General features: G+C 27.4%; 5 protein-coding genes across 5 annotated transcripts, besides 6 other annotated features; all 5 read right to left on the minus strand.

Moving 5' to 3' along the window:
* Positions 1 to 2760: 2760 nt before the first annotated feature.
* Positions 2761 to 2813: a mobile genetic element.
* Positions 2814 to 2880: 67 nt separating this feature from the next.
* Positions 2881 to 3279, minus strand: TVAGG3_0833990 (reverse transcriptase (RNA-dependent DNA polymerase); the record flags this gene model as incomplete). The annotated part of the gene is made up of 1 exon (XM_051248585.1): positions 2881 to 3279. The coding sequence occupies one exon, from the start codon at positions 3277 to 3279 to the stop codon at positions 2881 to 2883; it is 399 nt and encodes a 132-aa protein (XP_051084060.1).
* Positions 2884 to 3762: a mobile genetic element.
* Positions 3763 to 6462: a mobile genetic element.
* TVAGG3_0834020 (MULE transposase domain-containing protein) lies at positions 4322 to 5520 on the minus strand (the record flags this gene model as incomplete). The annotated part of the gene is made up of 1 exon (XM_001286933.2): positions 4322 to 5520. A coding segment is annotated over one exon (1199 nt), but the record flags the coding sequence as incomplete, so codon positions are not given.
* A 1103-nt stretch (positions 6463 to 7565) lies between the features above and the next one.
* Positions 7566 to 7826: a mobile genetic element.
* A 730-nt stretch (positions 7827 to 8556) lies between these two features.
* On the minus strand, positions 8557 to 8913 carry TVAGG3_0834040 (leucine-rich repeats (6 copies)-containing protein; the record flags this gene model as incomplete). The annotated part of the gene is made up of 1 exon (XM_001308427.1): positions 8557 to 8913. One exon carries the CDS (start codon positions 8911 to 8913, stop codon positions 8557 to 8559), a length of 357 nt encoding a protein of 118 aa, XP_001308428.1.
* On the minus strand, positions 8914 to 10452 carry TVAGG3_0834050 (ribonuclease inhibitor domain-containing protein; the record flags this gene model as incomplete). Its single annotated transcript, XM_001310105.2, has 1 exon — positions 8914 to 10452. The coding sequence occupies one exon, from the start codon at positions 10450 to 10452 to the stop codon at positions 8914 to 8916; it is 1539 nt and encodes a 512-aa protein (XP_001310106.2).
* A 6056-nt stretch (positions 10453 to 16508) lies between these two features.
* Positions 16509 to 16984, minus strand: TVAGG3_0834060 (uncharacterized protein; the record flags this gene model as incomplete). The annotated part of the gene is made up of 1 exon (XM_001289640.2): positions 16509 to 16982. A coding segment is annotated over one exon (474 nt), but the record flags the coding sequence as incomplete, so codon positions are not given.
* Positions 16985 to 21028: 4044 nt separating this feature from the next.
* Positions 21029 to 21163: a mobile genetic element.
* A 330-nt stretch (positions 21164 to 21493) lies between these two features.
* Positions 21494 to 21607: part of a mobile genetic element that runs on past the window's edge.

Below are 21607 nucleotides of genomic sequence, written 5' to 3' on the forward strand. Positions count from 1 at the left end.
AATATCTCCTGAAAAACTGTAGCAAAAATATTATTTACAAATGATTCATGAAAAAAAATTAAATTTTTAATTCACAGAATGTTTTATATAATAGATATTGCATCATATATATTGTTGAATTTATATTATTTATGGTGATTTATTATTTGTCACTTTTCTAATTCATAAATGTCTTTATTACTGAAATATATTGATGATCCACCTCAAAATCCAATTGATTTCAAAATTCCACTGAGTGATCCTATGGACTGGCCATTAATTCCATCCATTCAAGATCTAAAAAAAGCATTGTCAAATAATGAAAATGACGATTCTGTTCCTAGCTACTCAACATCTGAAGTTTCGCATGAAAAAATTATAGCAATTGAAGCATATTTAACATCCATTAATTTTGCCAATGAAGATTCAGCGTTTTTTACAGCATTATACCACACATCTCAAAATTTCATATTTATGAACTATAATAGAGCAAAACGTGAATTATCATGTCAATGCGGCGCTCATTATACAGTTTACTATGACAAAACGCTCAAATGTTACAAAATACGAGTTGATAAATCTCATTCGCATTGTATGGAATCAACAACCATCCCCACAATAGTATTAGATTATCTTATTGAATCAAATAATGAATCATTTATCAGTAATAATTTTACAAATTTTCATTGTATCGTTCAAAAACAATTCAAAAGGGAAATAGGAGAAGATACTTTTCGAAAACGTGTAAAAGCAATTTTTCATATTACAGATTCTGATTTAGTGAATAGTTTCAAAAAACTAATTTCATTGAATAATCATATTGTTGAATCAGGAGGCTGTTCCATTATTTCTACAGGTGAAAAAAATGATAAAAATGAGTATATTTACAAAGTTAACGAATTAATTGAAGATCCAAACTTTATAATAAAATGTATTTCAATTTTACCACCGGCATCAGAATTGTTTCTTAAATCAGAAAGATTTAACAATATTCTTCTTGTGGATGCCACTAGAACCAATACAATCTGTGCGGGTAAAATGGGGGTAATTGCCACTACATCTCCAACCAGACGAGCTATTCCGATAGCATATGGTTGGTCTGTGGAAGAAGATCTTCCACTAATGTCTAGTTTATTTAAGACAATTCTCAATAAAATCACCAAAAATGTGTTGTGCATGAAAAATAGCATGACTTCACTTTTGACAAAAAGTGATACTATTTCTGATGGTTTTGTCATTTATTTGTCAGATTTATAAATGGATAATAATGCTGTAAATCAGATATTAATTAAAAATATTTAAGATTTATGTTCGAATTGAAAAGCAAAATGATATTTTTTTAATTGAAAAACGTTATTATCTGATATTTTGAAGTTTTTAATATTTGTTAGTATCTTAAATTATTGAATGCATACGTTTTTTATGTTCTCAATTTTAAAAAAATTGTGAAGAATTTAGTTTTTTGGAGATGGATGTTTAATATTTGTGAGTGAGAATGCAAGCAGGAGTTTGGTACTTTAAGGATAGGTTGAGATAGATTTCCCATTATATTATCTGTGAATATATTGTTTGAAAATTCAAGATATAAAAATATATTATCAAAAAATTTTATATTTTTAAATACAATAGGGTGGAAATATAGTACGATGAGATAGCAATGATATATTTTATAATGGGAAGTAATCTGAAGATAAGTAGCAAATTTTATGCGATTTTGATTGGGAGTTGGAGGGTGTGAGTACTATAGCATGTAATAGTATCTCACACCCTCCAATTCTTCCTATGGCGCCGAAAAATTTTTGGTGAAATGTCGTCGCATTTCACCAAAAAATTTTCGGCGCCATATAGAGAACTATAGTCTGCGAGGTACTGATTCTATCTATGTACCTCGCAGACCATAGTTCTCAGCCAAAATGTCAAAAATTTCGGAAATTCGAAATAATTTTTTTTGAGAAAAAATTAACCGTTTAACATAATATTTATAATATTGCTTATTCAATTAGACGGATTAAAAATTATATGTTTTCTTTTTATTTTTTCAATTAAATTATTAGCTGACTCGAATTTGTATAAGTTTTTTAAAATAGATATCAAAAATTAAATATAAAAAAGAAAACAATTAAGAATATTAAAGTAAATTCTTTATTAAGAAACAATAAAATGAAAATATAAAACTTTGTATGATTTGAGTGGATATTGAGAGTAATTTGTGAGTGTGCTTCAGCTGCATATGTAAGATTGTTCGGATTTAATTAAAAATTGTAAATTTTTTGTCTTTATATCAAACTATTCGACAAAACTTTGTATGATTTGAGTGGATATTGAGAGTAATTTGTGAGTGTGCTTCAGCTGCATATGTAAGATTGTTCGGATTTAATTAAAAATTGTAAATTTTTTGTCTTTATATCAAACTATTCGACAAAACTTTGTATGATTTGAGTGGATATTGAGAGTAATTTGTGAGTGCTTCAGCTGCATATGTAAGATTGTTCGGATTTAATTAAAAATTGTAAATTTTTTGTCTTTATATCAAACTATTCGACAAAACTTTGTATGATTTGAGTGGATATTGAGAGTAATTTGTGAGCGTGCTTCAGCTGCATATGTAAGATTGTTCGGATTTAATTAAAAATTGTAAATTTTTTGTCTTTATATCAAACTATTCGACAAAACTTTGTATGATTTGAGTGGATATTGAGAGTAATTTGTGAGCGTGCTTCGGCTGCATCCGCTAATTCCTTCTTCCTTCTTAACATTCTTTGTTTTATTTAGAACTATATTATCTTATTTCTAAAAATAATACTGAATTTAAAAAAAAATCCAAATGTAATAAATGTAAGTGTTTATTCCTTAACTTCCTTTTTGTGATTTTTTGAATTTTCTTGTTTTTGAAATTATTTGTTAATCTCTAAGATTTTTTTCGAAGCCTGGTTCAGCGCAGAGATCTTTTGTCCATTTGGGGCCTCTTTCCCAGGCCTCAAATGGAGTCAATTTCTCCCCAAAGAGTTTGAATAATGCGGAGTGTTTCCATACCCTATTATACTGGGAAACAACATTGGGGATGAACTCAAAGACGTTCACTCCAGGGTTTGTCTTGAAAAGAGTCTCCCAACTCCTTTCAATTTTTCCATTTTCCTCTGGAGAGTACGGATGAGTTTTGAAATGTTTTATATTGAATTCTTGGCAAACCGCTTCAAAATCTTTTCCAATGAATTCTGTTCCATTATCTGTGAGAATTCCATGTGGAACTAATTTGACTAAATCAATTGCGTGACGAAATACTCTGGCAGTATTTTTCATTTCTTTTGTATCGAAAACATCCCAGCAAATAATGTATCTGCTTCTGTCATCAAGAAATGAAATTAAATATTGAATGTTACCGTTATCGTCCTTCAGAAATTTCAAATCAGTATGCCACAATTGATTAACATATTGAGCAACGTATTCATGTGGATGTTCGTCGATTTTCTGATGCCTGTGAAATGTAAACAAATGTTGTTGATTGAAAATTTTGAAAGCATCGTTGAATGTAAATCTTTCGACTTTTTCGAAATATGATTCTTTGATCCTTTTGTATCCAATGTCATATTGTGCTTTAATTTCCAAAATTTTGTATACATCTTCCTCAAAATTTTTTTTCTTTGGTCTTCCTCTTTCTTTTATTGGATAGCCGAATAGTACGAAAATTTTTTTCAAACGTTCTTTTCCTATTGAAAGTGTTTTTGCCGTATCTTCGAGAGTTACATTTGGATTATTAATGTATTCTTGATATTTTTCTTCAATGGCAAACCCAAATTTTAGCTAAAAGTGACATGGAAAAAAACGTTTAGTATTAAAAAAAAGACCGATGAGAGCTTCGTTCGAAATATAGAGGGAACCGAGAATGCGCAACCATTCTCAGGGAATATTGGATGCTATTCCCGTTCCCTCTGTATGGAAAATTGAGGTTTTCAAAGGGAGTTAAAATAATATCAAATTTATACTAATTTACTTCAAAATACAAAAGTATTTGACAGCTAAAATTAGTTACTTTAGCAAGCCTATCAATACCCTTTTACGATTATTGCTACTTTTTCGAAATAAAAGTAAAAACAAATTTATACTAATTTACTTCAAAATACAAAAGTATTTGACAGCTAAAATTAGTTACTTTAGCAAGCCTATCAATACCCTTTTACGATTATTGCTACTTTTTCGAAATAAAATAAATTTATTATCAAAAACCTTTTTTTTCTTAGTAAAAATAAAAATGTTATTTTATATCAAGTTTTTATTCATAAATTTTTATAATGTTGTATAAATTTGAAGGTGGAAATCTGTAATAATTTTATCTTGAAAAGACTTGGCATTCTCAACAATGAATTGAGGGGTATTGCATCCAAATTCTGTAATTTGCGTGAGAATACTAAGCTTGATTTCCATTGGGATACTTAATTTCGAAAAATACTGGGTCATTCGTTTTTGAACCTTTGCTGCCTTGACAACTTTATCAAGTAGGTCATCTAAACCCAATTGAAGCGTATTTAAGTTTGCTGATGAGTTAACTATTAACGATTTAATTTTATCAGTGAGCATTATACATTTTTCTGTATCCAGTCTGATTGTAGACTTTTTTGGCTTTTTTTCAGATGGCAACGGATTTGGAATTTTGTCTCTGAGCCTTATATCTTGAGAAATTCTGTAATAAAATGAAGGAACGATAAAATCGATTAATTTCATCACAAATCGATCAAATCTCATGAAAATTGTTCCGCCAAAGTAGTAATATTTAATTTTTTTGTTAATCGATTCTGAAATGTTATTTGTGAGAGCTAAATTTTCATCTCTTTCAGCGGCTGTCCATCTTTCTTGGTTTGATATCCATTGATTTTGTATGTATTTTGAAAATTCTGGGAATTTTTCGGCTATTTCCAGAATTTTTTTGAACGTTGGTTCAATCCATTCTTTCTTGCCATTTCTGCCGTATGCAAGATAGTTCATTTTTGTATCTAATATCAATTTGTCTGAACTCTCAAATGCATAATCTTTCAAATTTTTTCTGAACGCCCTCATTACATGAACTGCACACCAATGAAGGATAACTTCTGGAAAAGAGTTGATAATCGCATTTTCGATTTCTTGTGCACAATCTGACATAAAATATTTTGGTTTTACTTTTGCCCAGTTAAAAAATGCCTTGAGACAGAATGCAATATTTTCTGAAGTGTTTGGATAAACGACAAATTGAAAAATTGGGAATGCATGTGTATTTGGAAATTTGGCTGATATCATGTAAAACAACATTTTAAATTCAAGTAATGAATGGGTTGCATCAATAAAATGCTCTTTCACAATTTTGATTATGTCCAGAAATTTGAAAGAAGCATAATAAAAGATTAATTTCTTTGGTTTGTTGTAATTATCGACATCGAAATAAATTAAATCTTTTGGTGACTCTTGTTCTTTGATACCCTTAAATAATTGAGTTGACTTGAATTGATTATCATCGTACTTTTGAATACCTTTGATCTTTTTATTTCCTTTTTCCTGAATTGTTTTCATTTGATCTGAAGATGCATTCAAAAAGATGGCCTGTTAAGTGGATCATCCAGATCAAGTTTTTTGTCGCATTCAATTTGAGCCATTTCGGATCACCCCCTGTTTTATAAAATTAATAAGTACCCGACGATAGCATTGTGATAATGTGTGGTATTTCTTTGTCTCATCTTTGATTTGATTGTGATTATGTGTTCCATTATATTCTGTTAGGATATATTCTTCATCATCCTTTAGAAATGAGATACATGCTTCACATTTATCTGCACTGCACCTGAATTTTAATTTTGTTCCCCCTAAATTTGGATTTTTTTTTAATTGATATGGACAACCTGCATGGCATTCGTTATCAATGACAGCTTTCATAGCATCTATATAAGATAGCCTTTCTTTAAGTTCGCATGGTGCATCGATATGCATCAAAAAAATGAAATGAAATTTCAATATCAAAAAAAGCACAAAATTTGAAAAAATTCACAAATCTCGGTTTCTGAAAGAAAATGACCTCTTAAACTTTGTGCATATATTCATCTATACAACACATTGTATCCATATATTATTTAGCCAACACAACTTATCTGGTATCGAGAAAATTCAAAAAAAGCACAAAATTTGAAAATTGCTCGGTTCTACATTCAAAATAAATTTCATTAATTTTTACGTACATATTAAGGTACTTATCTTCTACATATATAATCTTCATTAGATATATACATGATAAATAAAATTCATAAAACATTAAAAATCAAAAAATTAGATGAACCTTGGCAATTAAACTTTATTAAATAATAGTTGTTTATAAATTATATTATATTATCATTTAATATTATTTTGATAATGAAGATTTTATTTTGCAATAATATAAACGAAATTTTTTACCTTATGAACTTTTGATGGAAATATGCAAATTTAAAATAATAAAGAAAGCCGCGAGCGAAGCGATCGGCTGAAAAAACCAGAATTTTCGAAAAAGTGACACCAACTATTAAAGTTATTTTATTACTAGATTTATTTACAAATTATAAGATAATATCATTAACCGAATATATTTTTAATATAAATAAAAAACTTTTTTTATACAAAAAATTACAATCAATCGATAAATATTATAAAACATTTATTCCAAAAAGATTAAGTAATAGGTGGGATCCTGCATATAATATAATTTTATGTCATAAAGCTTACAAATTTTAGATGGACCACAGGGAGAATGTGAGTGGTTAATTTAAAGGTGGTCTGATAAAGATATCGAAGCTTACTCAACACAGCATGAAGCAGTTTCTAATACACAATCTTACTAGTGGTGTTTCGGTCGCCAGCGCTCTCATAGGGGTGCTGATTTCAAAAACCACTACTTCAAATTATTCAACAATACTCAATGCAGCATGAAGCAGTTTCCAATTCAACAATACTCAACACAGCATGAAGCAGTTTCTAATAAATATATACATATATAAATATATACATATATAAATATATACATATATAAATATATACATATATAAATATATACATATATAAATATATACATATATAAATATATACATATATAAATATATACATATATAAATATATACATATATAAATATATACATATATAAATATATACATATATAAATATATACATATATAAATATATACATATATAAATATATACATATATAAATATATACATATATAAATATATACATATATAAATATATACATATATAAATATATACATATATAAATATATACATATATAAATATATACATATATAAATATATACATATATAAATATATACATATATAAATATATACATATATAAATATATACATATATAAATATATACATATATAAATATACACATATATAAATATACACATATATAAATATACACATATATAAATATACACATATATAAATATACATATATATTAATATACATATATATATACATATATATATAAATATATAAATAACAAAATACAATCAAAAAATAGTGTTTGGAAATTTAAGGTTAAGTGTCACTTTTTATAATGTCACTTTTTCGTAAATTCTACCACACTCAAATTTTTTACCTTATGAACTTTTGATGGAAATATGCAAATTTAAAATAATAAAGAAAGCCGCGAGCGAAGCGATCGGCTTAGGTCTAAGATTTTGATTCAAATCTTTGCTTATATTCCTTAAATTCTTTATGAAACTCGCAACAGTTCCATAAAAAATTTTAAATTCTAAACTGTCGAAATTACCGATTGGTAATCACACCCTTCACGGGTGTGTCACTTTTTACAGGCGTGTCACTTTTAGCTAAAATTACCCCTACTCGTAAAATTTCAAATTTTTAAAAGAAAGGGATTAATTTATAGATGTTATGGCCTTATTCACAATAACATTTTTTAAAAAAATTAAAATCAAAGCGTTTATCGGACCATTCGCATAATAATTAAAAATCAAGATAATTTTAATCAGTCTTTTCTTCTTCAATATCTTTTCATAAAAAGAAATCGTATTCAATTTTGTCTTTCTCTTTGAAATCATCAATTGGATCAAGTAAATAATGGATGACATAAGTAATACCATCGATTTCATTTGTGATCTCAGTTTTAACTTTTTCAACATTCATTTCTGCAGTGCCATCGCTCTTTTCGGTCATGAATGAGTAAACTGTGTAAAGGAGACAAACAATAGATCCGATAAACAAAAGAGAAACAACGATTAGACCTATCTCAAGATTACTTAATGATATATATTTCCAAGTTATTTTCATCAATTGGAATCTGCTAATTTACACAAACCAGTTTTGTTTTCTTTTTCAACAATCAAATTTGATTCACAGCTCATGTAAATTACTTCTATATAATCAAGATGAATACAATATCTGATAATGAATATTAAGAGGTGTCTTTTTTGTTTTATCCTCAGATAATTCAATTGTACTTTGAGCAAATTGGAATAACTCAGGATTGATTCGATAACATTTCTTTCAACTTGAAAGTAAAACTTTCTATTCTATGTTATATTTTAAATTATTAAAAATATATTTAATTAAAATGTTTTAATTGGTAATTTCTTCAGAAACTTCTTCTATATCTTTGCCCAAAAAGAAGTTCTCATCATCTTTATCATTTTCTTCAAAATCATCCTTGAATGGATCATCATTTTGGTTGGTTCGTGTAAATAATGGATTGTCATATGTAATACCATCATTTTCAGCTGAATTGACTGTTGTAACTTTTTCAACATTCATCTCTTGAACCGAGTCAGATTCATCATTATTCTTTTGTTTCATGTATGCATAGATAGTATATAGTAGGCATACAAGAGTTCCAATGAACAAAAGAGATACAACAATTAATCCAATCTCAATATTATATAATGATCCTTTCTTCCTACTTTCTTCATTATTCAGCATCTACTGATTATTACATTGTGGTTTTGTAGCGTTTTCTTCTTCATAATTCAAGTTAGATTCACAACTCTTGTTAATTACTTCAATAAAGCCGATATAATACTCAGGATATGTCAACGAGTAAAACTCAACTTTAGGTCCAGAGCTAGTTCTTTCCATAATTTCGCGTAACTCTATATGATCATGATCATATGGTTCATCACCTAAAACCTGAATTGGGTTTATCCAATCATAGCACAATTTTGGGTAACTAATTTCATAATTATATTGATAATCTTCATGAATAGTTACTCGAATTCCATCAATTTCTTCTCTATAATAATGGAGGTCTTCATAGTCTGTTTCATAAATTTCAATTTTTTGGATTGAATGAGGAAGCATCAATATTACATTATCATCAGAATTTGTTTTTAAGCTTTCTAAATTGATACTTTTAATTCCTTCTGTTAACTTTGTTATCTTATTTGAAATGTTACCAAATAGAAACATTATTTCCATTTCATCATTCTTATCATGATTGATTCTAATGAATTCATTCTTTGTAGCAATAAAATCAGGATGATTTTGTCCATCTTTGAATCCAATTTTTGCGATTGATGTATTGATAAATGGAATAACAATATTTTCTAAAGAAAGAGGTAAAACAATTTCTGTCAAATTTGTATTCGCAAATGAATACTTATTAATTCTTTTAACATTATCTGAGAGAGTAACTTTCGATAGTTTTGTGCAATTGTAAAAGCATACATATGGAATTTCATTGGAATTAAAATAAACTTCTTCTAAAGATGCCATATCAGCAAATGCATATGGTAAAATTTGCATTGTATGTGATATTGCAATAGTTTTAATGTTATTTGCATACCGAAATGCAAAAAATAAAATTCCAAAAATGTTTTCTGGAATTGTTACTCTTTCATATTTTGCTGATATATTATACAAATATATAGCAGTTATGTTATTTGTAGAATCTTCATTTCTTCTATAATCTTCATATCTTCTAGAATCTTCATATCCTCTAGTTACACATAGCATTCCATCCATGAGTTTAAAAGCGCCATTTGTTTCCAATGTTTTGAATTCTTTACAATTTATAAATTCATATAAGGATATAAAACCACTCTTCTCGAATATCACTTTTTCAAGATTATCACAATGATCAAAAATATGTAGGTTATCGTAATCTAGAACATAGTAATCGTTTTCTGAATTGAAATTTATTGCATTTTTGATTGTAATTGATGTTAGTTTTGAAAATGCAAATGAGTATTGCCCGAGAGATTGAACTTTATTGAGATTTATTCCATTTCTGAGTGATGTATTATAAAATGCAAAGTCATAAATTTCTGTTATTCTATCAGGAATATTAATCTCTTCCAAGTTAACACAGCCATAGAAACAATAATCAGGAATTTCTTCAATATGAATTTCTTCGTATTGAAAAGTAAACTTCTTGAGATTGATACAGAACTGAAAGGCTTTAGGATACAATTCATAACCAGTAAAATTGACTTCGGTCAATGAATAACAATTTGAAAACATTGCATATTGTAAAAAACTAATTTCTCTCAGATCTAAGCTAATACAATCAGAGAAAGCATATCCTTGAAAATATATATAACAACTTTCACATCTTATATCTGAATTCAATCCAACAACATGTTTTAAGTTTATGCATCCTTGAAATGCTGCTGAACCAACATTATGGACACCTGTTAAGTTAAACCATGTTAATGATTGGCAATTTTTGAAACATGCATTTCTTATTGTTCGTAGTTCATTTACTTCAAAAACTGTCAAATTTCTACAGTTTTCAAAGTCGCAAATTTCTAAAACTTGTGCTTTCTCAGCAGTAAATTTTTTCAATGATATACAATTATAAAAATTATACCCTCTTCGAGAACCGTCTTGAGAAATATAAGCATTTATAATAGTTATTGTCTTTAAATTAACACAGTTCATAAACACGCTTTGTTGTAAAGAGACTGATTTAAATTGAGCTGATGTCAATTTCACGTTATTTGAAAATGCCTTTGTTTGACATAAAACCGATTCATTTTCGAATATCAAACTTTCAAGAGAACAATATTCGAATGCACTATATCCAATTTCTGTTAATTTTGAAATTCCTTCAACAGTTTTAAGATTAAAACAATTTGAAAATGAATAATCACCAATTGCTGTTATACTAGAACTCAATATTACTTTTGATAAAAAATAACAATTTTGAAACATAGAATCTATCACATTTGCAATATTTTCTGGAAACCTGAATTCAATTAGACCACTTCCACTAAATGATCCAATATCAAATTGTGAAACAGATTGTATGTTAATACTTTTAAGTTTTTGACAATTTAAAAATGCATATTTTCCGATGATTTCCACATGATCCAAATTAATTCTCGAAATTGCAGAGTTTTGAAAAGCATATTCTGATATATTTTTGATATCTTGACTCATAATAACTTCATCTAGTTTAATGCTATCTCCAAACATTCTACTAGGTATATTATGAACTGATGATTCTGAAAAATCGAAGATTTTGACAAGATGGATGCCATAAAATGGATATATTTCACTAACTTCACTTGTGAGCTTGACATTTTCTATGGAATTATCTACTAATTTTTTGTAAATTTCATTTTCAGGTGAATTAGGTCCAAGAAAATCATTATTTGAGGATACTACCACAACATTTTCTTGTATATACACCAATGATTCAAAAAATAGTTTTTGACTTAATAAAGTACTGCAAAAAACTCGGGTCAACATAAATGAAAATTGAGAAACATTCAAAAACTTTAATTCAATATTTTATTGGTGTTACAAAAGTTATAAATATACTTTAAGGATTTTCAAACAAAAATTGTATTGAACTCACAAAAATTTAATATTTGATCTTGGATTTGAAATATAATATCATCCAATTCTAGATAAAAGATGATTTATGAATAATTTAAAAAAATTGTTCATTTCTTTAATTGCTTATGAACGTTTTAAAACTTCTAAAAATTTGAATGCTTGCAAACAATTTGTAAATTGATATTATATGCTTATTTAGAAAAGTACTTTGATACTATTTAGAAAAGTACTTTAGAAACTCCTAATCGTACTCTTCCCCTCAATATTGAATAAAATTTATATAAAAGACTTTACGAAGCAGAGCAGGTAAGTGAGAAATATATTGCGATCATTTTAATTCAAATAATAAATCTCTTTTTCATTATTTCAAATCATTTATAAAACGTGTATTATTCAATTGTCTGCTATCGGTTTATTTTGAACAAAATGATTGCTTTGAAAACTTTGATCATATTTTTTAGAAATTCTACAAATGCTTTTTTTTCCAATTGTTTTCAAAGATCATATTGTTTTTTATATATATTATAATTACATTGATGTTTTAATTCATCTTGACGTTTTCAAAAAGATTTTTTTAATAAATTATTTCAATGCTGAGTGCCTTAGCTGTCCAAAAAATTCTTGAATCGTCTAATTCTGAAACATCGAACATAATATTTGATCTCGAAGAATCACTTGTTACGGTAAAATCTAGCGATATTTTCAATTCTTATGATTATTATTTGGCGATCACTTATAAGAACATACAAAATCTAAATATTGCAACCTCAAGTTATATCAATTCATACTACAAATTTAGGACAATTAAAAGCATCGAATTTTCAGGTTCTGACAGTACACCGGAAATTTTCAATTTTTCAGGAATGTTTCCCAATATAGAAACAGTATATATTGATGAAAATACAAATATAATATCAACATCGTTTGAAAATTCCAGCTTGAATTCAATTTATTTTGAAAATGTTTCATCAATAATTAGTTATTGCTTTTATGGTTGTAAAAATTTCTGGTGTTAACAGAATTGAAGAATATGCTTTTGCAAATTCAGGTATTTCTGGAAAAGTAATTTTGTCAAATCAGGTTGAAGTTGGAAATAATGCTTTCATTAATACTCACATTGACGAAATAGTGATTTATAAAAACTCTAGTATTGATTTTATTGATTTTATTGATTTTATTGATTTTATTTATATATGCAATATTTATGATCTATTTCAAGAAGGAAAATCTGTTTTTTCAGGATGTAATGAACTCAAAAAGATAACAATTCATAGTAATTTCTATGATTTGTCGTTGTTTGCAGGAGCAAATAACATTACGGATATTGAGATCGACGAAGATTTAGATCTCTTATATGATTATCCTCTATTATACAACAAAAAATAAAACTATTCTTTTCTCATGTCTTCCTTGTAATACAGAAAAAGAACTTATCATTCCTGAAACAGTTTATTCAATAATTTATGGATTTCGAGAATGTATAAATGTTGAAAAGATTACTTTTGAATCTAAAGATATTACTCAATTAGGTATCTGTTTATTTATGGGATGCTCAAATTTGAAAGAAATTGTTTTTAATTCGAATATAATAAATGTCGGAATTGGATGTTTCATCAACTGTTCAGAACTGAAGAAAATAGTTCTTCCAAATGTTAACTTCATTCCCCAATTTTGTTTTGCAGGATGTACATCTTTAACAGAAATTTCTTTAGGTTAAAAATCATCTATTATAAGTCTCATTGAAAACCGTTTTATGAATTGTTCAAGTTTAGAATCAATATCATTTAATGATAATTTACATTTTATTCCAGCATACTGTTTTGTATCTAGTGGACTTAAAAAATTTACAATCACAGATAGAATAACTAAAATAGGAAATAATGCATTTATGGGATGCAATGATTTGATTATCACTATCTCTAAAGATCATCCAATTTATTATATTAGACAAACTGAAATTATTATGAAGAACTCCAATGTATTGGTTTCAATATATAACAATAATTTATCAGCTTCAGTTAAATTTAGCAACTCAGTTCAAAATATTGATTTAGAAAGTTTATATAGTTTAACATTTTTTGAACCAAAAGTTCTTATATTCCCTGACTCAATTGATAGTTGTTTACTCCCTGACCAAATGGTAACAGATCTTCGCAATCAAATTTTACCGATCAAATTTGAAACTAAATTCTGTAAAGAAGGTTATAAATCAATTTCATTTTTGGATTCGATAAGAAATAGAATGGATTATGGAAACAGGAGGATTTTAGAAGGGAGATTTGAAACATTATACAGATATTTATCAAAGTTCTTTGCAAGTAATTATTACAACTATGCAGAGACCGAGCTTTCATTTCAAGTTGTTCCAGGAAATTGTTCCAATCTCTTAGAAAATACAATAAATGAAACCACTAATGAAACTGGATGTGATGCAAATGTTTCATTACAAATAAATGATGAAATTAAATATAAACAAAGCGGAAAATACAAAGTAGAATTAGCATTTCTTATTATATTTATCATTCTCATTGTGATATCTTTATCTCCGATTATATACTACCAAATTCTTTTGCATTAATTAATTAATTAAAACCAAAAATTAATTCTGTTGAATATTTATCAAGTTAAAAGAAAAATTAAGCATTAACTCAGCTTCAATTTCTTTTGTGTTATTAGAGTTTAACATATCTAACTGGTTTGAATTTCTTGTTGTTGGAATACCAATTATCTTTATTGAATTGGGAAGCAATATTCTGGTATCTAAGATTTGAAGATTGAATAAGAGTGTTTGATTTATAAGATTTTCAAAATTGTTTATCAACATAAGATCTTTATAAAATATAACAATTATGTTCCTTCAAATTGTTTTGCATATAACAATAATTTATTATCTTCAGTGAGAATAAGTAATTCCGTACAAAATATATATTCAAAAGAAATTGATGAAATTACTAATTCAAAATAATAATAACCTATCATCATTTAGAGTTAGCAATTCAAAAGTGTTAATCTTTTCTAAATCAACGGAAAGTTGTATCTTCAATGAATATATTGTACAACATCAACTTGAAATATGGTCAAATGGCAAGTTTGAAGCTAAATTATGCAAAGAAGGGTATAAATCAATTTCATTTGTAAAGAGTACATATGAGTAACATTTTTTAAAAAATCTTTATAAATAATTATTACAACTATACAGAGAATGGATTTGGTATACAAGAAGTTCAAGGGAATTGCTCTGTTATCAAAGAAAATAGCACTATTAATGAAAAATTTTGCGTGAATCTTCAAAATAAAATGAAAACTGCTTTATCTTTTTATTTAAAATATTTTAATTGGTAATTTCTTCAGAAACTTCTTCTATATCTTTGCCCAAAAAGAAGTTCTCTTTTTCTTTATCATTTTCTTCAAAATCAGAGGAACCGGAAAGTCTTTCCACTTTTTGAGAGGAACACTTTCTGTTCTTTATTTATTTCGAAATCTATTTGAGATTTAGATCTGGCATTATGAACATAGAATATGTATAATATTTAAAATGAAATATATGAATTAGGAGGAAATTTGGATTTTTTCAAATGATATAATTACTATATTTATAGTAAATATTGAGTTTTTGATGGAAATGAACGGTAAGATGGTTGTGCATGATGAGATCAATAATATTATATTGTTAGTATGTAATTTAAACAATATTTTATAATTTACATTTTATATTATAGTTAGATAATGAAATTAACATTGTTAGTACAATTGATTCAATAGCTAGTAAAAATGTATATAATAAATCAAGTATGAATTCGGATTTTTCATGAAGGAATTAGAAAGATGAGATTTTTCTTTATTGAAATTTAATAAATAGAAAGTATATTGATGGTGAAACATATCCATAAATATGGGGAAAGCAAATATTAGCAAGATTTCGTAAAATGTTTAGGAGAATGTTGAAAAAGGAGAAATTTTATTTTGAAAAAAATAGATAAAAAATAGAAAATAAAAAATTGAAAAAATAGATAGTATATTAATAGATAAATGCAATTATTAAAAAAAACAAATTTGAATTTTGATATGGGAATAAAATTATTCTCACAAATTGTAAAGATTTGAGAGCGTTTTGAAAAAAATCGAAATTATCAAAATGGATAAATTATGAAAAGATTAATTGTGCATTTAAGTTAAATAAAAATATATTTGTAATTGAGATAATATAGGATAATTCAAAATTTGCTTTGAAAATGCATTTGAATAGAAGAAAGAAAAATAATGTTTAAAGAAAAATAATATATAAGGCTGAATATAAAACAATAATTTGAATTCAAATTTACAATAAAAGTATTGTTTTTAAAATCAAAATTGAATAATTTGATTTATTTATTAAAATATATTTGATTTATCTTGTTTTTTTAAAAATTACACCTTCTCTCAATTTTTTATTATCCTTTCAAAATTGCCGATCATTTCTTAAAAAATTTTGGATGAATTAATAATTTGATTTGTTTATTAAAATGTATTTGATTTATCTTCTTTTTTTAAAAATTACGCCTTCTCTCAATTTTTTATTATCCTTTCAAAATTGCCGATCATTTCTTAAAAAAATTTGCATGAATTAATAATTTGATTTGTTTATTAAAATATATTTGATTTATCTTCTTTTTTTTAAAAAAAATTACACCTACTCTCAATTTTTATTATCCGTTCAAAATTGACGATCAATTCCTCAAAATTTGAAATCAACATTATTTATTATATTCAAATTTTGAAGGCATTCTCTTTCTCGTTTGTTTATCTCTTCTTATTCTTTCAGGGATCTCTAAACTATCTATAGCTGGCAAGTTTTTATAACTTGCCGTCATTTTTGCCAGTTCTTCAATTTTTTCATCTGATATTTTCGCTGTATAACAATTATTTAAATATTGGTCTACATTAATTCTTAATTCAGGTTTTTGATTGTTATGTGCTTCAATATGAGAACAAACGGTTCCGAAACGCTTTGTTTCATTGCAACTGCAAAATCCTTTACCATTGAAGATAAGGATTTTTTCTTCAAAGCCAAGCCTATCAATAACTTTAAATAAGTCTTTGATTTCGCTGTAGTGAACATTATATGAGAACGATTTTTTAATTACAAAATCGATAATTTCTTTTGGTTGACCACAGTTTTTCAATGCCTCAACTCCATATTTGACTGTTGCATCTGTAAACCAGGCAAAAGCTTCAATAATATCGAAAATTTTTCTTTTTTGGAATTCCCCCATTTAAGGCTTCCAAAATAGAAGTAGCTTGCAATCCTTGGTCAAATGAATTGAACTTAAAGGGATTTGCGTCTTTTAATTTTTTAATAAATTTATCAATTTTTGTTTCCGAATAATTTGGATAATTTTCTGTTATTGATTTTTTGATGTCATTTAATTTGTTTGTATAATCAACAGAGTTTATAGCCAAATTCAAAGACCATATTATTTTTCTACATTTCGAATATTTCACATCTTCGAAAAGGTGAAAAATGCACCTCCGTTGTTTTTGAATCAATCCATTTTCAATTAATGCCCCTTTAATAGCTGTTCCACCGTCACTCAAGATAATTGAAATGTCATTTTTGGTGATTTTATTGAGAATTGTCTTAAATAAACTAGACATTAGTGGAAGATCTTCTTCCACAGACCAACCATATGCTATCGGAATAGCTCGTCTGGTTGGAGATGTAGTGGCAATTACCCCCATTTTACCCGCACAGATTGTATTGGTTCTAGTGGCATCCACAAGAAGAATATTGTTAAATCTTTCTGATTTAAGAAACAATTCTGATGCCGGTGGTAAAATTGAAATACATTTTATTATAAAGTTTGGATCTTCAATTAATTCGTTAACTTTGTAAATATACTCATTTTTATCATTTTTTTCACCTGTAGAAATAATGGAACAGCCTCCTGATTCAACAATATGATTATTCAATGAAATTAGTTTTTTGAAACTATTCACTAAATCAGAATCTGTAATATGAAAAATTGCTTTTACACGTTTTCGAAAAGTATCTTCTCCTATTTCCCTTTTGAATTGTTTTTGAACGATACAATGAAAATTTGTAAAATTATTACTGATAAATGATTCATTATTTGATTCAATAAGATAATCTAATACTATTGTGGGGATGGTTGTTGATTCCATACAATGCGAATGAGATTTATCAGCTCGTATTTTGTAACATTTGAGCGTTTTGTCATAGTAAACTGTATAATGAGCGCCGCATTGACATGATAATTCATGTTTTGCTCTATTATAGTTCATAAATATGAAATTTTGAGATGTGTGGTATAATGCTGTAAAAAACGCTGAATCTTCATTGGCAAAATTAATGGATGTTAAATATGCTTCAATTGCTATAATTTTTTCATGCGAAACTTCAGATGTTGAGTAGCTAGGAACAGAATCGTCATTTTCATTATTTGACAATGCTTTTTTTAGATCTTGAATGGATGGAATTAATGGCCAGTCCATAGGATCACTCAGTGGAATTTTGAAATCAATTGGATTTTGAGGTGGATCATCAATATATTTCAGTAATAAAGACATTTATGAATTAGAAAAGTGACAAATAATAAATCACCATAAATAATATAAATTCAACAATATATATGATGCAATATCTATTATATAAAACATTCTGTGAATTAAAAATTTAATTTTTTTTTCATGAATCATTTGTAAATAATATTTTTGCTACAGTTTTTCAGGAGATATTAAAAAATCATGACGATATTTGTTTGACATTATTGGTGTTTCAATGATAAAAATAATAAATGGTGATTAATATTATGTTTCTAAAGAATATAAGAGACAACAGAAATAGAAATATGTTAGAAACTTAAAAATATATGTATACATAATAGCTTATGTTATCATAGCTAAATATCATTTAAGGGTGCACACGAGAGGATCATGTAAACTTCAGAATTTAGAACCTTATTTTTAGGCATTATCTTGGCTACCTATTTAGGCTCGAAAAGCAAAAAATATCAAAAAATACAACTTGACTCCATTATGACCCTTTCATGGAGGTAGTTTTTATCCGCTAGTATTTTCCCTTTGAATCTCTTTACAATTCGAAATCAAATTCAAAACTCAGTAGAAGAAAGGAAGAATCGACTTACTACGGTTGTAATACGAATAAATACATATATTTAATTATTTTTATTTGCATAATAATTGTTTGAAGCTCATATTCCATCAAATTTTTAAATAAAAACATTAAAATGTTGAAAATGTTCATATATTTTAATAGGGTTTTGGCACTTTATTGAGGAATTACTACATACATAGTCGAACTGAACTTGATATTTTGAAATTTAAATAGGGATGCGACGGTTTTACGCCATGACCGTTTAAAAATAGAATAATACGCCATTCGGCCGAATAACAAAACAATACAAAATTATCGCCGTCCTTTTTTTCTTTCTTTCTCTTTTTTTTTTCTCTCTCTCTCTTTCTTTTCTCTTTCCTCTTTTTACTCCTCTTTCTCTTTTCATCATTAAACGTAGAAAGATATATTAATATTATTTTAAAATTAAAAAAATAAAGAAAGTATAATAAGTAATTATTTAGTTATCGATATATATATGTAAAGTGATAATCTGAGGATAATCTGAGGAGGAGTCTGAGGATTAGACCGAGGAGTAGTTTGAGGAGTTTGATGATAATCTGAGGAGTTTGAGGAGTAGTCTGAGGAGTTTGAGGATAATCTGAGGAGTTTGAGGATAATCTGAGGAGTTGTCTGAGGAGTAGTTTCAGGAGTTGTCTGAGGATAATTTGAGGAGTTTGAGGAGTAGTCTGAGGAGTTTGAGGATAATCTGAGGAGTTTGAGGAGTAGTCTGAGGAGTTTGAGGAGTAGTCTGAGGAGTTTAAGGATAATCTGAGGAGTTTGAGGATAATCTGAGCATAATCTGAGGAGGAGTCTGAGGATTAGACTGAGGAGTAGTTTGAGGATAATCTGAGGAGGAGTCTGAGGATTAGACTGAGGAGTAGTTTCAGGAGTAGTCTGAGGACTAGTCTCAGGACTAGTCTGATGAGGAGGACTCTAAGGAGTAGTCTGAAGAGTAGTCTCAGGAGGAAGATCTGAGGAGGAGTCTTATGAGGAAGATCTGAGGAGTAGTCTGATGAGGAGGGGTCTAAGGAGTAGTCTGAGGATGATGAGTAATCTGATAAGGAGTAGTCTGAGGATGATCTGAGGATAACCTGATGACTAGTCTAGGAGTGGTCTAATAAAAATGTAAAATATTTTCAAAGAAAAAATTCTATGAATTTATATTTTAATTCTTAGCATTATACTGAATAAAATAAACATAAATATCAAAATTTGAAATTGAACACGCCAAAAAATTGATAATCCACATTCAATATTTTGTAAGTGGCGTACTTTTTGAATACTCGCCATACGCCTTGGAGTTCTCAATTTTGAATTCGCCTTTATTTGGGCGACCTCAGAAAAATACGCCATTAAGAAAATATTGTATGAGATTTTAAATTTGAACACGCTCTACCTTAAGGAATTAAATTTATTAAGATATATTTATATATAATAAACGATTACTTAAAAAAAAGTATTTCATCACTTATGTAAGTTTCAAAAAAATCACGAAAATAAAAAAATCAAGATTAAAATTTTATTTTTAATTTTTGAATTTCTCAAATGGCGAAATTTTTGGGCGAACAAAAAAAAATGTACGCCCGGTCAAATGGCGTGTTTAACGCATCCCTAATTTAAATTATTTATCAAAATTAAAATTTAACTTGAAATTTATAATTATTTAGTCATATTTTGCATAATTCTAAGTAGATTTTGTAAAAAATCAAGAAAGAAAAATTTTAACGTGCTTTATTTTTTCTTTTTTATAATAATACATATTATTATATAATTAACATATTCATAATGTTTCACCCTTTCAAAAATATAATCCTCCTCCTCTCAAATAAACGTACATACGGGTGGCCTCTTTTTTCAAAAAATTAAAATTTGAAATTTTGGGCTCAAATATTAGAGATTTTTTCAACCTTCAACGATATATGTTGTCTATATCAGACCTCCTTTCTTTTTGATACTTAACATTGTTCCTAAATCTTAGCCGTTAAGGCTGTTCTGAAAATATTTTTTTTTTCGAAAAAATTCGAAAAAAAATTCTTAAAATTCAAAAATCCCTTAATTCTAGGGCTGTACAAAATCGAGAAAAACATTGCCGTGCGGTAATATAGGGTCAAAAAATCGCGCCTCGGCACTATTAAGTGCGCATTATATTTAATATGTCCTTTTTTTTCCTTTCCTTCTTCCTCTTCTTTTCCTTTCCTTCTTCCTCTTCTTTCCTTCTCCTTCTTCCTCTTCTTTCCTTCTCCTTCTCTTTTTACAACAACGTCGAAGATCTTCGAATTTGATTGTTGGAAAAGCATCTATTTCAGATAAAGGATGCCTTTCTCACAGTCAACATACGAGGGTCCTGGCTGAAACGTTCTCAAAAAGCCTGAGATGGTAATTCTCTGATCACTCATAGCTGGGCAGGTAGTCATTGCTGACAATACCTGTCTTTATGCATGCACGCTTTCATGTATATGGGTTTACACTATCAATTCGCAAAGTTGTTCCGAATTCTTCCAAAATGGAAGGACCCAAAACAACTTTGCTTATTAACGATACAGACGCATTACTTTCATTGATACTGTGCTGAGTTGTGTAGAAAGTTTGATTAGAGTTGTTTTGTTCTGGTATCTCTCATCTTCTGATGAGAGAAATCAAAGCAAAACAACTCTAATGAATTTGTTTTCACTCATTTGTATGTAGGTTTTTAGTTCG

This window comes from Trichomonas vaginalis, chromosome VI, assembly GCF_026262505.1.
Source record: "Trichomonas vaginalis G3 chromosome VI, whole genome shotgun sequence".
In the NCBI taxonomy this organism is placed as follows: Eukaryota; Parabasalia; order Trichomonadida; family Trichomonadidae; genus Trichomonas; species Trichomonas vaginalis.